At 37.4% G+C, this 12,603-nt stretch overlaps 8 protein-coding genes across 8 annotated transcripts in view; 5 read left to right on the forward strand and 3 right to left on the reverse strand.

Moving 5' to 3' along the window:
* Nucleotides 1-384: 384 nt before the first annotated feature.
* C9374_011566 (uncharacterized protein) lies at nucleotides 385-2,373 on the reverse strand (the record flags this gene model as incomplete). The annotated part of the gene is made up of 3 exons (XM_044687235.1): nucleotides 385-1,633; nucleotides 1,682-2,039; nucleotides 2,103-2,373. 3 exons carry the CDS (start codon nucleotides 2,371-2,373, stop codon nucleotides 385-387), a joined length of 1,878 nt encoding a protein of 625 aa, XP_044543075.1.
* A 509-nt stretch (nucleotides 2,374-2,882) lies between these two features.
* Nucleotides 2,883-3,944, forward strand: C9374_011567 (uncharacterized protein; the record flags this gene model as incomplete). The annotated part of the gene is made up of 1 exon (XM_044687236.1): nucleotides 2,883-3,944. One exon carries the CDS (start codon nucleotides 2,883-2,885, stop codon nucleotides 3,942-3,944), a length of 1,062 nt encoding a protein of 353 aa, XP_044543076.1.
* A 28-nt stretch (nucleotides 3,945-3,972) lies between these two features.
* C9374_011568 (uncharacterized protein) lies at nucleotides 3,973-7,196 on the reverse strand (the record flags this gene model as incomplete). The annotated part of the gene is made up of 2 exons (XM_044687237.1): nucleotides 3,973-6,336; nucleotides 6,387-7,196. 2 exons carry the CDS (start codon nucleotides 7,194-7,196, stop codon nucleotides 3,973-3,975), a joined length of 3,174 nt encoding a protein of 1,057 aa, XP_044543077.1.
* Nucleotides 7,197-7,287: 91 nt separating this feature from the next.
* Nucleotides 7,288-7,767, forward strand: C9374_011569 (uncharacterized protein; the record flags this gene model as incomplete). The annotated part of the gene is made up of 1 exon (XM_044687239.1): nucleotides 7,288-7,767. The coding sequence occupies one exon, from the start codon at nucleotides 7,288-7,290 to the stop codon at nucleotides 7,765-7,767; it is 480 nt and encodes a 159-aa protein (XP_044543078.1).
* Nucleotides 7,768-7,916: 149 nt separating this feature from the next.
* Nucleotides 7,917-8,410, forward strand: C9374_011570 (uncharacterized protein; the record flags this gene model as incomplete). Its single annotated transcript, XM_044687240.1, has 2 exons — nucleotides 7,917-8,170; nucleotides 8,263-8,410. 2 exons carry the CDS (start codon nucleotides 7,917-7,919, stop codon nucleotides 8,408-8,410), a joined length of 402 nt encoding a protein of 133 aa, XP_044543079.1.
* A 192-nt stretch (nucleotides 8,411-8,602) lies between these two features.
* C9374_011571 (uncharacterized protein) lies at nucleotides 8,603-9,796 on the forward strand (the record flags this gene model as incomplete). The annotated part of the gene is made up of 1 exon (XM_044687241.1): nucleotides 8,603-9,796. The coding sequence occupies one exon, from the start codon at nucleotides 8,603-8,605 to the stop codon at nucleotides 9,794-9,796; it is 1,194 nt and encodes a 397-aa protein (XP_044543080.1).
* A 698-nt stretch (nucleotides 9,797-10,494) lies between these two features.
* On the reverse strand, nucleotides 10,495-11,166 carry C9374_011572 (uncharacterized protein; the record flags this gene model as incomplete). The annotated part of the gene is made up of 1 exon (XM_044687242.1): nucleotides 10,495-11,166. The coding sequence occupies one exon, from the start codon at nucleotides 11,164-11,166 to the stop codon at nucleotides 10,495-10,497; it is 672 nt and encodes a 223-aa protein (XP_044543081.1).
* A 474-nt stretch (nucleotides 11,167-11,640) lies between these two features.
* The window catches only part of C9374_011573 (uncharacterized protein), a gene marked incomplete at both ends in the record, with an annotated part of 1,137 nt that continues 174 nt past the window's right edge, over nucleotides 11,641-12,603 (forward strand). Inside the window, one exon of the mRNA XM_044687243.1 lies at nucleotides 11,641-12,603. This exon is cut by the window's right edge and continues 174 nt beyond it. Coding sequence (XP_044543082.1) covers nucleotides 11,641-12,603 — 963 coding nt within the window.

The following is a 12,603-nucleotide window of genomic DNA, read 5'->3' on the forward strand; positions in this document are numbered from 1 at the left end:
GAGTTACTTGAATTGGGATCTAATCGATTGCGAGAAATCAAACATTTAGAAAATTTCACCACACTAAAAGAATTATGGCTCGGAAAGAACAAAATTACTGAAATTAAATGCTTAGAGACTCTTGTAAATTTGACTCGATTAAGCATTCAGAGTAATAGGATTACAAAAATTCATCGTCTCGATACCCTCTCTCAATTGGTGGAGTTGTATTTGAGTGAAAATGGTATTGAAGTGATTGAAGGACTTGACCATTTAACAAACCTTGTACTATTGGATTTAGCTCACAATTTTATCAAATCTCTTGATCATCTTTCTCATTTGACTGTTTTGGAAGAATTTTGGTGCAATGATAACCAAATACCGAGCTTTAAAGAAGTTGAGAAGCTAGCACCTTTGAAACAGCTCACCAGCGTTTACTTTAGAAGCAATCCTATTTATGATGATCCTCAATACAAGCGAAAACTCGTACTCATTATGCCTCAACTCACATCCATTGATGGATTTCCAGTAATTAAAAAGCTCGGATTCAAACAAAAACTCTTCAAGAAACTGAGCATAGCTTCTCAACACCTGTGCGTTGTTATTGTAATTAACAAGTAGATTATTGTAGGTAGTAGTAGAATTTTCCATCAACGAATGCATCATTTTCACAAGATTGTAAACCTTTTCGTTGTTTTCTTCGTTTGAAACGAAGTGTTTCCAAAATAGCTTTTGGTACTGTCTCAATTTTTCTTGCATGTTAGATACTGTGTTCAGGATATGTCTTAGTTCAAGAGAATTTTTGCCTTGAGAGGAATCGGCCTCAATTTCTTTGGTTCTCTGATAAACTGCGTATCTCTGGAGGATGTTGGTGTTCTTTTTGGCAGCTTTGGCCAATAGATGAAGAGCAAAACTTGGGGTGTGACCTTCCTCTAATTTGTAAAATATATATAGTGCTGATATTATCAAATTCGAAGTGTCTAATTCCAGTCTCTGGTTCGTTGCTGCCTTAATAAAGTTAGATATTAGCTCGTTGTCATTTTTCTTCTTAATAGAAAATTTCATGTAGTGAAACAAGGCTCTTGGGTTAACCAGCTCCTTGAGGCTTGAAGATATAGACAAAGAGTCGTTCTTCAATCCACGAAGACGTCTCTCCACGTATCTACTAATTACTTGAGAATAAATTTCCACAACCGCAAAACCAATGATGAAGAACAAAATGAAAGACCCAAATCCAACTCCAAACAATATTCCAAATCCAATATCATCAGAATTGGTTGGATTTGCTTCTAATGAAACGATACTTGATATTGCGACACCAATTCTACTGAAAAATACTCCACCAAATACTGAATTCACAATCCTATGATGAAATGGTAGGTCATAAACTAAATACGCAAACAAGATCACAGAGATTATTAAGTACAGTATTGGTCTTGCTACAAATGCTTGAGGAGGAAGGGCTTGAGAAATGATGAGGTACACTTGATTTAGTGATACCCACGTTGCTATTAAGAAGGGGTTGTCCATACTCAACCAAGTGTGCTTGTTCACCCAAGTGTCGCTCAGTAAAATAAGCCCCAAAAAAGTGAGCGGAATCTGGATGATCATGAAAACCAACGAAATTACTGCAAATGAACCATTTAGTGGGTTCCTGTGCGAAATTGGCAATGGTATCCTAAAGCGCTTAGTTTGTACTTACCAACATGCTACTTCAGGAAATCTTCTTAGAGCATACTTGGCAACACCATCCTCGAACAGTCCTTGTGTAGAGTAATCGCATGCCCAAAACGACGTAAGTGAGAAGACGAAAGCCAATCCAAATACTCCAAACAATATGCATATAGTCCGAACTGTGTTCTTAATTTTTTCTGAATGTTTGCTTCCTCGATGCAGAGCCTTATATGCAAAATATATTGACAACATTGAAATAATTTCTAAAACGGCCAGTATGATGGAAATGGCCATAAATAATTGATAAGGATACCAGTTTGCTCCCAACGTTCGGGGAACTGCAATCACTTTTGCAGCTAATTTTCCATTCTCACCCCAAGCAAATTCTGAAATATCGAATTAAGCAAAATAAAGAATTCAGCAAAGGCTGCTGGATTTGTTACACATACCTGATTCCCATCCTAGACTTGTTGATTGCCATAGCAGCATGATATTGAAAAGTACTACTAGCAAATTCGGAACCGGTTTTGGTAGCTTTATGGAAACAAGAAAGAAGAAGGCTACGCTTTCAAACTGGCCTAGCAATGTATTTCCTCCAAGAACCACCGAGCTTGTTTTTGAGTGGTTAGAGCCCTTGGAATGCACGGATTCTCCATCGTAGTCTATGACGCTACTATTGTTCGTTGGGTTTTCTCTGAGAGATGATATTCTCTCCATCATGTGAGTCGTTTTTTTTAAAGTTGTACACTTAGTGGCGGTTAACAGCCGTTTTTGTAGGGTAAAAGGCGGGTGGTATCAATGTTCCGAGCTGTGTTCTGCACGATTCGAGTTGTGTGCTGAAGCCATGCAGAATCCATGCCAAATGGGAGTTGAGTTCACATTGTACATAGAGATGAACAGTTAAATGAAAATATTGAACCTCTCTGACCTATGAAATCTACTTTCCATTACTTGGCATTGAAATTGACATCCAAACATCTTCCACTCATTCAATTCCTTCTCAACCTCAAATCGGGGCAGACACGTGGTAACATGGAATAATTTAGGTTCTAATTAATATTCCTTCCAATTCCATGTCTTTATCTTCGAATTGGAATTTACCAAAAATAAAACACAAGAAAAAAACTCGACACACACGAGACTGCAAGCTGTTGCTTTTAGATATTTTTTTGACTCTGATTAGCACAAACAAGAAGCCGTCCATCTAAAATTTCAACCAACATTACATCATGAGTTCTTCAAACGATCAACAACAAGAAAACTTGATCATCAAGTTGTATCTTTCCAAGGATCACATCCGAAGATTCACTGCACTCCCTTCATCAACGTTAGAAGACGTGAAGAGCAAAGTCGTTGAATTTTACCAAGAGTTGGGACAACAAATCTCCAATGACAAGTTAGATTTACAATATTGTGATAGTGATAATGAATGGGCCATACTCAGAAACGAAGATGATTGGTATTGTTGCAAGGCTATTTGTTCTCCGAACATCAAGATTAGACAAGCCAATATGTGGATGAAGGCTATTTACAATTACAAAACACAGCAACAAGCTTTGGTCCAAAAGTTTAACAAGGAAAAGAAGCAACTTGTTTCTAAAGGACAAGAATTTTGCTCTCAAATCAATCAAGAATTGAAGAAGCTCGGATCTAACGAAGAAGTTAAGAAGTTTGAAAAGGCAGTTGAAGATTTCTGTACAAGCGTTGTTGATTCAATCACTCCATTGCTTAATAATGCTGCTGAAGCAACAAGTGATTTATTTGAAAGTGCTTTCAAAGGAAGACAATCAGCAAGTGCTTCGGAATCTTCTTCAACTGAACCATCATCATCGGATGAACTGATCCGAGTTACTGAACATGAAGAAGAACAAGATCAAGAAGAAGAGAAGGCCTTCGAACAAGCACAGCATGCTATCCAACAACCAATTCAGCAACAACCAGCTCAAAACGAAGAAAACATTATTGAACGATCGGGTTTTATTTGGGTAAATCCAACCAACAGCTCGCCAGTTCCAATTGTGCAACCAACAGTTGAAGAAGTGCCACAACCTACAGAGGTGCCAGCAGTGCAAGAGCCAATGATCTCTCAACCAGCAGTGCAACAAGAACCAGTTGCTGAAGAATCAGTACCAGTTGTTGCTCAACAAGAGGAGCAATCTCCTGTTGAGACGCCTTATGCTGAGCAGCTCAAAATGCTTGAAGTCATGGGTTTCACTGATACGACCAAGAACTTACAGTTACTAGACAAACATAACGGAAATCTTGCCTTGGTTGTTGATGAATTGTTGTAAGATAGACATTTGTGAATAAATATTGAGTTTAATCAAGATCGAAGACGCTTTGTAAATGCAGCTTAGAAAAGAAAGAAAGCAAACGTTTTTTGAGTTGTTCTGTAGCAGCTGAGCTCTTACCAGTATTTTCCTGTATCAATTTATGGAGAATTGAATCACGAATGAGCTTTTCTTCATCCACGATATTCTTTGCATTTACCATTGCCAATAATTGATAAGAAACGTAAAAGGCAGCTGTATAAATGTTGAGCAAAATGTTAAACTGAGTTTCATCATCTATTCCACCCTCTCTTTCTCTCCACATGCAGTAAATATCACACGCAATTCTAAGCCTCTCTAAAAGCTTTTCTTGATTTTCTCTAATAATGTTGGTGTCAGATGGAATACCGTTGTATACAGATATCATTAATTCTACAGCACCTTGGAATGATTCTTTTGTCCAGTTGTTGTTCGAAGTTTCTAGAGTAAAATCTGTGGCAAGTTTCTCTTGATAGAACACTAACTTGAGAAAATAGGATGGATCTTGAGCACTGCTTGTATCATTAGACGCCAAAGAAGCGAGCTTTAAAAGTGATAATCTATTTCTCATGGTAATTAAAGAATCACGCTTTAAAATGTTTTTGGAGGGCTCATCTGTAAGCTCAGTCAGTGATTGTTGAACGCTATCCAATTTACTCAATTGAATACTATGAAGCCATCTCAAGTTAGCATCAGATTCAACTACTGCTCCAACCTGTTGTGGGTATTTGATACTCCATTGATATCCAAGTAATTCATGATATCGTTTAGACTCTTTCAAGTAAGAAAATAGATATGATGCAAAGTCATTAAACCTTCTAATATAAATAGAGTATTGAGCAATTCTTTCAGACTCTAGTGGGTGTCTCTCTTCTGTAAGTTGAATTAAATGTTTGAAATCCTTGTACTTTTCAGCTAAGGTCAAGGCAAAGCTTTTAGGAGAAACGTCACCAATGTCATTCTTGTTTTTAAAGGTGGAAATAATTGCATCTCTCTTTTGTTCAAATTGAAGGCTGTGGAACCTGCTATTATCTTGTTGCTTTAAATCTCTCAAAATAGAAAATAAAAAGTCAGCAATTTCAAACATTTGGTTCAGGATATGTGCAGAATTTTGATATTCTTCATTCAGAGCGTTTGCTGACTTTTTAAATTGCTCATAAAAAAGATTAACGATTAGATCAGATTTTTCTGAGGTCCATGTACTCGATATGTCTCCTAGTCCAAGAGTAGTATGTGCCATTTCTCGGAAGCTACATATACCATCAATAAAACATTGATACACTCTATTCACGAGTGTCACACTGCTGCTTTTCTTTGCAGCAGTTTGTATCGCGTCAATGAATTCATGTACCTTAGACACCTCAATGTAAAAATTCTCAACATTTGAGTGTAATTTGCGTTGTTTACAAAGATTCATTGCTGCAATCAGTATATCAAAATCTTTCTTTTGATAACCTCCCAGTTCATTTTGAAGTTCTCTCAGCTTCATACAAACAAAGATTTTCTCTCCATATTCGAATACTTGCAGTAACTGTTGTCTTGATAATGCTTGGAAAATGTTGCAGTCTTGTAAATAAATGATAAATTGAGTATAATCTTCCAGTTTTTTCTGCAAAGTTTTTGAAATAAGAATAGACAGCTTTTCTGAAAAAACAGAATGATCAATACTGTCAATAGGTATAACTAAGCTTCCTGATAGAGGTATACTGTCTACCAAAAGCTCACAAGCTTTGACTACAGCGGATCTAATACTAGCATTTGATTCTATTTGAGTATTTCTCTTTCTAAATAATCCCAAAACAACATTTGCGAAACTAATTTCAGGGTCATATTGAGTATTATCCAAATCTTGGTCATAGAGTTGTGAATCGTTTGTCTTTTTGTCAGATTCTGAGTCGCTCATTGGAGAAATTTGCACTAGTGTCAAATCACCATTTCTACTAATAATACATATGTCAGCAATGCTTATGGATCCTGCACACAAGATTTCTGGTGCCTCAATTTGTTGAATCATTCTGTTTCTCTCAAAAACCGACAAGGTTTCAAGAATTGAAACAAATAATTTTTCTTTTTCAAAAACCATCTGGCTATTGTTATAAATATACTCGTTATTTTCATTGTAGTCAACAGAGAGTAGAGTTACAGGAGACTCGACAATAAACTTGTCCATAAATCTATCGTGAATTTGAAGAGGCCATACCAGATAGTTCACAAGAGGAACATGGTTAGAGTCAAAAACTTCTGGTGTACACCAAGACAACAGAAATATTTTTCCTTGAGGTTCGTCATAGGCAATGTTAATGAGCCTTAATGAATACTTTTTCATAAAGTTAAGCTTTTTTAGCTCGGCAAGAATCTCACGTCTCCAACAAAGCTAACAAATGATGTTATCAATTACTCAAAATGTTTTCATGTTAAGCTTACCTCTTTTCCTTGCTCTGTGTATTTGGAGAGACTGTTTTCAGTTAAAATGAAGAAATAATCGTCCGAGGATCTAATGGAAATAACGGCTTCTGGTTCACTATAAGTACTAGTAGTTTTGTTCCATGACGTAAGCCAACTAAAAAGGCCTTCCGAAGTGTTAGTTGATGCGTTTTGAGACCCATAGGCTTTTTGTTGAGTTGTAACATCAATCTCTCCGTTTGGTAAGCAATGAATCTCGAAGAAATATCCAGTTTTTGTTCCTAAATATAAGTGATTGTCCTTCAATTGATTTGGAGCAATGCAAGTCAAGCAAAGGGAATCATAACAAAAGTTTAGCTTTCTCAACAGATTTCCAACTTCGAACTTAAACTGAGATTCTTCATCTTCTAAGCTAATGTCATACCAGTATTTGTATTTGCCTTCGGGTGTGCAAAAAAATAGAGAGAAATTTGTTGATTCCGATTGTGATGATGGAATCATCAGCGATATAAAACAATTTCCAGGCACAGTCTCTGACATTGGTACATTCTCCAAACAAAGAGCGAGCCTAGAATTGGCCAACCCTTTTTTGATATCCCAAACAAATAATTTATCATTGTCCAAAACCCAAGCTATCCCATGTTGAATTCCGGCCTTTGAAAATTTCTTCACGTTTGCAGGCAATCCGAATTTTCTTGATTTTACCTCGTACAAAATACTTGAATCGTCTTCAACCATAGATGAATCATTGAATTTGGTCTTCTTTGTGCTGTTAAACATGCCTCCTTCATCTTCGGAAGGTGGAGTGTGATTGCCAAGCAGTCGTTTCATTTTTTCATTCAAAAAATTATTTATTGCTATTCAACAAGAATTCATACTAAAAACACGTGTGCATGTTTATCATCATTTACCCTGTATTCTCATGCACCAAAGACTAACCAAAGGAGATGTTTTAAGCCTGTACCGAAGGATGCTCAAGCAATCCTTGCTGATACCCACTGCTCAAAAGAGAGAAAATTTGATACAAGAAATTCGTTCTAATTTTCGGAAGTATAAACCTGTTACGAATGATGAGATGATAGAAGAGTTATGGAAGAAGGCTCTAGATAAATACGGATATATTTGTATGATCACTCCAAAGAGAGTGCATACGGAATCACAACATATTTCTGCAAAAACACAATTCGTTAAAGTAGACGGCGAATGGAAAGATGTAAACCAACTCGCATCCGATGACATTCAAAAACAAGACAAAGCAGCACATAGTAATTGGGGAAGAGGAAATTTAGATCCTGACCAAGTGAAACGACATGAGTACTTGGTGAGAAGACAAAACTTTATGGAGGGACCACTAAAAGGCTATCGACCCGTTTACGAAAGAAACTGGCTTGGTGATGATTAAAATATTCACGAAACAAGGGTATCCGTCTTCCAAAGTGTTCACCAAGTCATGAAAACCAATAGGACTATGAAGGTTAAATGAATGTCCGAAATAATAATAATTTGAAAATCTTCAAAATTGGCTCTCAAAAGACAACAAGACAAATAAAAATGCAAAATCAACGAGAGCGCTTTCATCTAAACCTTGATCCTGCAGAGATTGATGCAATGAGTCCAGAGGAATTGAAACAGAAAGTTCCTAATCAAGCAGATGAAGCTCTCAAGCTCAGACTCAAGAAGTACGGAATGAAACAATGTAAAGTGGAGTCCAAGAATTTTGCTGATTGCTCCAAAGACAAATTATTGTCTATTGCAGTGAAGTGTAAAGATGAGCTGCAAGCACTTACAGATTGTATTACCATTTAGTATGTTTTATTTGGAAATTAATACGGAGTGAATGACGAGTTGCTTACCAAACATTTGATGTTACTTCATCATCGGAAAATACAAAATTTAGTTTAAATGAAGACAACATGAACAAGATGAGGAGAGCGTATTTGAAAGGAGAGCTAGTTAAAAAGCATAACATAACGGACCTACGGGGTGAACTGAATCGAAGGTTAGAGGAAAGAACAAAGTCAACATCAACACAGGAAAATGTTTAAATATTATGCTCTTCCACGTGAACGAGTATCAATTAGGATTTGTTGAACTTCTTTACGGATGAAAACACTAGTAGTACTACAAGTGATAAAAGTAAAATAATTAATTACCTTTTCGTTGGTTTCAAATACTTATTGTTGATCAATCATTTGATGAGGACGCAAATTCTTGAGCGTGTGAAATCGCAAACAAAAATGAAGAAATTGATTCATTGCGAAACAAAGAGTATTGCCGATAAGAGACGAGCGCTGATGGTGCTCGCAAAACATCCATTACCTCATACCACCATTAACATCTTATTGGCAAAGAACAACGTCGTAATGGGAAGAGTTCACAATAATGAAAATAATATTCGGACATTCCGAGCAAACTCGACAAATTTTCTGCTCACCACATCATTGGCCAATCCAAAGCCAAACCAAAATTCCACTCACCCATTTGCAAATTCACTCCCAAAACTATATTATTTGTTTCTTATCGGGGGAGGAATTGTACTAGTTGCCAATTTTATTGGAATAATTTATTACAAGAAACAATTTAATGAATTGATGAAACAAAATTTTCTAATTTCAAATGATGAAGAGCATCAATCATCTCAAACATTGGACAGTACACAAATTCAAAAACTTAAAGAATTAATTACAAGTGTTCGCTCTTTAATTAGAGTGGGCTATTATCCAAAAGAGTTTTATGAAACCAAAATTTTACATGATATTCAGTCTTTGAAGGGAAAACAATTGACAGACGATCCACATGACCAAGAAACACTACAACAAATGATAGAAATGTTTTTAGTAGATTTGAAAAAGTGCTCTTCGCAACCACTTCGATCCCAACTTGCACAATCGGCTCCTCATGATGATGAATTGACACAATGGTTAGAAAAACCAAAAGAAACAAGCGCTGGAGACAAAACTTCTCTCAAGGATTTATATACATCAAAAGTCATGTCTTTCCCTACATTATATAAGGTTTTTTGTTTTACAACTATTGGATCCTTGGCCTTTGCGAGACTTAATAGAATTCCTGCAATCAGCCAAAAAAGCAGAATGGCAATAACATCCATTGTTATCATGTACAGCGCATGGGCTGGGCTTTTCAGACATTATTCCATCACCAAACTTTCAAACATGTTCACTTCATGGTTTGAAACAAGTAATTCTGAAGGTCAACCAACAATCAGATTACCCATTGTTCATTTAATATTCCAACAATACTTGAATGTTTTTGCCTTCATTATTTGGCTCTCCATGTACAGATTAGTTCGATATGTCGTGTTGCCAGAAGTGTTATTTGCGTTTGATCGAGAAATCATTCAATTGCTTGAGGATCAGTCTCTTAAGGAGTCTAAGAATTCGGAAAAACCTCAACACAGCAAAGAAGATTAATCTTCCTTCAATTTGTATGGGTTTAGCGGCTTTGCATATTTGGGCATGAACACAAACATCTTGATATAGATTGGAATAAAACAAACGACTCCAATAATGGCAATTGTAACGAAAGCATATCTGGCAAAATAATAGCTATCCACTTTTTGCTGAGCTGAAGCGAGCAAAACGTTGGTTGCGGTGGAATTGTCTAATGGAATCTTCGGAGACAGCAAAAAGAAGAGGAAAATAAATATCGGAATGAACAAGGCAAGAAAAATGACAGCACTTTGAAGTTTTAGCTCCACGTAAATTGAAAATTGCAGCATTTGGAACCTACGTTTTTGACTTCTTTTTCTTAACCACACAACAGCAACAACACAAAGAAAAACCACAAATCAACGAAATAATAAATACAACAACTCCATATCCAATCCCGAGCCCAGGTACAATCGCGGAAGCAACCATGTCTGTACAATAATATTGAGGGCTGGTTGTATGTCAAAGACAATTTTTTTTAAAGGGTGAGTGTTGTATACGAAAGGCGCGAATATGCTGTTTGACGTAATTGTGTGCATTTACTATACAATGGATCCTATCTTAAAAAGAAGACCATCCTCCGTCTACTGTTAGCACAGATCCGTTCACGTAGCTGGCATCATCGGAAGCCAAAAACAAAGCGGCCTTAGCAAGCTCAGATGGTTGTCCAAGACGGGGCATTAATTGAGATCCCAAAAACATCTTTCCTGCACCCAATGGTGAGGATTTTTAACTTCAATATTGGTCTGAACACTTCCAGGAGCAATGGCGTTGCAACGAATACCTTGATCACCATAATGAAAACCAACATTCTTGGTCATTCCTATCAGTGCGTGCTTGCTTGCGGTATAACCAATACCTGCTCGGCCACCATGAAGGCCTCCCAACGATGCAATGTTGATGATCGCTCCATTCTTCTTTTGGGACATGATGGGAATGGCTTTCCTCATTGTTCTCATGGGACCGGTAGTATTGACTGCCATTACCTTTTCCCAGACTTCATCAGTGATATCTCCACATGGAATGAAGTTATCCATGATTCCTGCATTGTTTACGAGAATATCTAACGTTCCAAATTGTGAGAGAGTTTCTTGGAACAGACGATCGACATCTTCTTGTTTGGAAACATCTCCACACACTCCAATGGCAACACCTCCCAATTGTTGAATCTCATCAAGCGTTTCCTTAATTCGTTGCTCACTCACATCTGTGACTACCACTTTAGATCCATGTTGTGCAAAAAGGAGAGCGATAGCTTTTCCCATTCCACTGCCAGAACCTGTAACGATGCTGACTCGTCCTTCTAGCTTCTTGTGAGTGATGATATTGTCGGTTTGATCTTGTGGAAGCATTTTGTTTGATGGTGTTGTTTGAAGCCAGAGGTTGGGCGTGCGCTCTTGATTACTTGCTGGTGGAATCGCAGTCAGCGGGCTACAACAGTCGGGTCCGATGTTGCTATGGATATCAGAGCTAAGGGAACAAGTGCGTCATGAATCGGCTGGTCTCCAAACGAAACTTACTATTAATATTTAAATCCGTTCTTTTCCAACAACAATTTCATTTAACGTTATTCCTCATGTGACCTTAAACGAAAGTTCACTTTTTATTGGGAACGAATTGTATGGCTTCAGCTGGGTTGGAATTCACATGTAAGCGTTCATGAGTGCTGAAAGTGTTTGAAGAAGTGTCCTGCTCATTAACCTTTTCTTGATGTTCTTGTCAGAACTCCCCAACTACCCAGCAACAGCTTGTTTCCTTTTCTCGAATTAGACAACTCCAACGAAAACTGAGAGTGTGCGTTGAGAAAAGGTAACGTAACGAAAAAAATGTCAGCTCCCTCTACAGAAGCCATCACATCATCCATGAATCACAATAATTCCACTCATTCATCATCCTCGGTTGTTGTTAGAAAGATTGCTTGTGTAGGTGCCGGTTATGTGGGTGGTCCTACAATGGCCGTCATTGCCAACAAATGCCATCACATTCAAGTAGTTATCTTTGACGTGAACAAGAAGAGAATTGACCAATGGAACAGTGATAAATTACCAATCTATGAACCTGGCTTGGATGAGCTTGTTTTTGAAAGAAGAGGAAAGAACTTACATTTCACGACTGATTACGAATCTGTTCTTGATGCCGATATTATCTTCTTCTCCGTTAACACTCCAACCAAACATTACGGTATCGGAAAGGGTCGAGCAGCAGATTTGAAATATATTGAATTATGCGCACGACAATTGAGAAACGCCATTCAACACGGACGAAAAATCATTGTCGAGAAGAGTACAGTCCCGATCAGAACTTCAATGGCATTGAAGAAAATTCTCACCTCTGGAGAGAGTAAGGCTCACTTTGATATCTTGTCTAATCCAGAGTTTTTAGCAGAAGGAACAGCCATCAGTGATTTGAATAATCCTGATCGAGTACTCATTGGAGGTGAAAGTGAGGAAGCTATTGCTACATTGTCATCGGTCTATGAGCACTGGGTTCCAAAGGAAAGAATTATTACTACGAACTTGTGGTCCAGCGAGTTGAGCAAATTAGTGGCTAACTGCATGTTGGCACAACGTATTTCATCTATTAATGCCATCTCTGCTCTCTGCGAAAAAACAGGAGCTGATGTTTCTCAGGTAGCTCATGCGGTAGGCAAGGATACTAGAATTGGTTCAAAGTTTTTGCAAGCAAGCGTTGGATTTGGTGGTAGTTGCTTCCAGAAAGATATTTTGAATTTGGTATATCTTGCTGAACACTACAATCTTCCAGAAGTAGCAGACTATTTCTATGGAATT

The sequence above is a fragment of the Naegleria lovaniensis genome (genome assembly GCF_003324165.1).
Source record: "Naegleria lovaniensis strain ATCC 30569 chromosome Unknown tig049, whole genome shotgun sequence".
Lineage (NCBI taxonomy): Eukaryota > Heterolobosea > Eutetramitea > Acrasida > Naegleriidae > Naegleria > Naegleria lovaniensis.